The following is a 3,519-nucleotide window of genomic DNA, read 5'->3' as shown; positions in this document are numbered from 1 at the left end:
GACTGACTCCTCCCTTGTTTCCCTCCCTCCTTATAAGCTGTTGCAACTTCCCCCTTTTTCCTTTTTGGTTGTTGGTTTCCCTTGGGACCCAATAAACCAGGATTCACCACAGCTGGAGAGCGCTCTCTTATTTCTGCTGACTGTAGCCATAAGCCAAGCCACGTCCTACCACAAGGTAGTACTGCTGTCATAGCACAGAGTGTTTGCCTCAGGTGCTGTCCGAAACCACAGAAATCGGGATAGTGCCTCCCTACTGCTAGCGGTGCTGGATAGCTGGCCGGGACATCCGAGAAGGACAATCAAACTTTCGTCTGCTGGACCACTTCAGGAAAGAAATTCGGGTTGCTTGGATGATGCACAGGAAGATTTAATACCATCCCAAAATTTCGGTGCCTTCAATATCCTTTTAGCTCTCAAACTCCATAGTTCAAAACCATATAAAATTTCAGGCACTTCCGGGGATTTTCTATTCATGCTTCAAGCATTTCTATGGGAATGCTTGAGAGACAGCATACTTAATATATCCACCAACTCTGTTTGCAAAATGTCTTTATTTCAGATAGGGGTAGAGGAAGGACATCCTCTAAGATACAGAGGGTTAAATACATGGAATGACACATTTCAGGAAATTTGAGAAATTTAGCTCCTTTTATTAATTTTACAAACTTTGATATTCAAACATTATTTAAAAGAAGACAAGCGAATACAGTAGGGTAGTTAAATTCTTCTCTAAACTAAGGGTAACTGGGTACATTTGCAACACTGTCCACATCAAAGGGCCTCTAGAAGAAATGCTAATGAACAAGTGTAATTAAAGCTTCAATTACAACTACAACTAAAGGTATACCTACAGATGCAACGACAGCTATAACTACAAAAAAAGCTGCAGCAACAATACAAATACAGCTACAATTGAAGCTACAGCTAGGTTTACAAGTACAGCTACAATTACAACTACAGCTACAACTACAACTAAACGACCACGTTAATCCCCAAGGGGCTAAGTTGCTGTATTCAAGGTGTTCCAAGACACCTCTATACGCTTCACTGCCATTTTTGAGGATGTGCAGGTGCAGCCAGTTTCTGTCTCACACACTTGGTCAGCAGCACTGCTGGAAGTGGAAGGTGATGGGCAAGGCCACTCAGAGACGTGTCTGCACATGGAATCCATGTGCTGCAGCATCTTCCGTCTGCAGGAGAAGGCAAGCAGCTTCAGGATTGCCAGTGACAAGTGCAGCAGTTATGCAGAGTTCAGGTGGCTGCCATTGGGTGTGACCATCCCAGCACAGCTCAGTGCAGGGAACTCCTCTCAGAGGCTGGAGAGCAGCACCCAGAGGCGATATCGCAGCCAACCATAAGCTTGCATTGCCTCTCTGAGGGCGGCCGGATCTCGGGCCAGGTGCTCAAAGAGGTTGGGTGGCTCAACCCCTCGCATTGCCGGCGGCAAGCTGATCTCTGTAGGAAGCCTCTCATTGCCTAGCACAAAGTGCTCCAGGCGTGTCAGCTGCAGGCAGCGGTCCAGGTACGCCATGACATCCCAGAGCCGCCGTGGAAATGCGCTCCTGTGCCACCGGGACAGCGGTACTGTGGTCAGCACGTGCATGACCACAGTCTTCCAGGTAGAGCTGGAAAAACCTGTGCCCCTCAGGATGCCGGTGAAGAGCTGCAGGCATTTCAGGTGCAAGTTCTCACATGGCAGCTGCCTGGTGATGTGCCGGTAGAATTTCGCCTCTGCCACAGCGTACATCTCAGGCCATGCTGTGCTTGCAGTGATGTTGGCCTTGGTGGGCTGGCTGCTCACAAAGATGCTGGAGCCGCCTTTCTGGGCCTCTGTGGGCTGGCTGACCACAAAGATGTCAGAGTCCCCTTGGTGCACCCCAAAGAGCATCTCCACCCTCAGGCTCTTCCTGCCTTTGCTCAGCTGCAATCGGCAGGACCGGCTGCAGGGCTGAAGCACCAAGTGCCATGAGTGCCACTGAGGCACTTGCAACCACGAACTCCTCACCAACTGGCAGAACCAGTGGGAGGTTTTTTCCACGTCCAGGTAGGAGCTGGTGCAGAGTGTCCCTAGGAGGCTGCGCTTCTGCTTCCACCGCAGTTCCTTCCGCGAGTGGTGCAGGAAGCACAACGGCTCCTCTACCAGCTGCTCCTTCTCGCACGTGCACACCAGCTCCACACGGACGCTGAAGGTCCTTGCTGCCACCTGCCCTGCACTGTTCAGCTCCAGCTGGAAGGCGTGCCCTGGTGGGGCATTCAGTGGGACCAGCACACGGTACACCCCATCCCAGTGCCCGGGACTCCAACCCTCAAAGGCACTGCCCACCCCGATGGCTTCTTGAGGCACTGGGTAGAAGCTATTGCTCACGCTGTCCACAAAGACACGCGTCAAGCTCTCCATCAGCTCAGCTATCACTGAGCAACCTCTCTCCAGATCCTCCACAGGCCACTCTATGCGGTTCACTAAAACAATGCCTTGCTCATTCCCAACATCTCCGGTCTTTTCTGTGTTTTCCACACTGCTGCTTTCTTCCTTGCCGCCATCACTGTCTTCTTTTTCAGTGGCAGCCTTGTTACCTTGTTTGCCTTCTTTTCTATCCTCCTTCTTGTTTGCCTCTACATTCCCATCACCCTGTTCTTCAACTTTCACATCTGTGTATTCTTTCTTTGTATCTACTCTTTCTTCACCTTCATTTACATCATTGTTGCTGGCCTGAGGGCTCCTTCTCCTGCAGCTAAACCACAGGCCCAAGAGGAGCACGACTCCAGCAAGGACCCAAAATGGCCACTGCTGCAGGGCACCAAAGAGCACGGCTCCCCAGCCCTCGTCCTGCTGCTCCAGCTCCTGCAGCCGCCGAGCTATCTCATGGTCCAGCAGCTGCTGACGCTCCTTCATTCTCCTGTGCGTGGCCTCATCCAGCCCATCCCCAGCTGGCTGGGGGTACTGGATGAAGCTTTGCACGAGCACGAAGATCAAGGACAGTAAAGCCATGGTCCGCTCAGCCAGGCTCTACTGGGGCAGCGGCACCCGGTGGGGCCATTTAGAGCTGTCCCCATTGTGACACGGCCCCTGTGCTGTCACAGAACCCAGAGTGCATCACAGGCCAGCCCCAGCCGCCCTCCCCAGCCCCCTCAGGGAACTCATCATGGCCCTGGGCACCCAAAGCCCCCACAGACACCAAGTGCAGACCCATCACTCGGGAACCTGGGAACCCCAGGGCTTCCCTTGACAAAGCAGGCAGAAGGAGCCTGCCACGCCACTCTTGTCAAATACAAATTTGGGTGACATGACCCATGGGTGTTCTCGCTATGCTGGTGTACGCTTTTATTTAATACCGGTGGGGGACATTTCTCTCTATTCGGATTTATACTTATTAATTTTGGGGCAGGATGTCACGTAGGCTAATGCTGTGTTACAGATTGAGTGAGCAATCTTTCTGAAAGAAATCCAGCTTGCTTGGATGATGCACAGGAAGATTTCATCCTATCCAAAAAGGCCAAATAATTTAGTTTCCTAATTTT

At 51.6% G+C, this 3,519-nt stretch overlaps 1 protein-coding gene across 1 annotated transcript; it reads right to left on the bottom strand.

Moving 5' to 3' along the window:
- Positions 1-1,216: 1,216 nt before the first annotated feature.
- Positions 1,217-2,989, bottom strand: LOC139587661 (inositol 1,4,5-trisphosphate receptor-interacting protein-like 1). The gene has a single exon (XM_071422052.1). It carries the CDS (start codon positions 2,987-2,989, stop codon positions 1,310-1,312), a length of 1,680 nt encoding a protein of 559 aa, XP_071278153.1. The 3' UTR covers positions 1,217-1,309.
- Positions 2,990-3,519: the final 530 nt, after the last annotated feature.

Source organism: Agelaius tricolor, unplaced genomic scaffold (genome assembly GCF_023055355.1).
Source record: "Agelaius tricolor isolate 1412-34295 unplaced genomic scaffold, bAgeTri1.0.p SCAF_3, whole genome shotgun sequence".
Taxonomy (NCBI): domain Eukaryota; kingdom Metazoa; phylum Chordata; class Aves; order Passeriformes; family Icteridae; genus Agelaius; species Agelaius tricolor.
The sequence above is the reverse complement of the archived record's forward strand: the minus strand, read 5'-3'. Positions and strand labels throughout refer to the sequence as shown.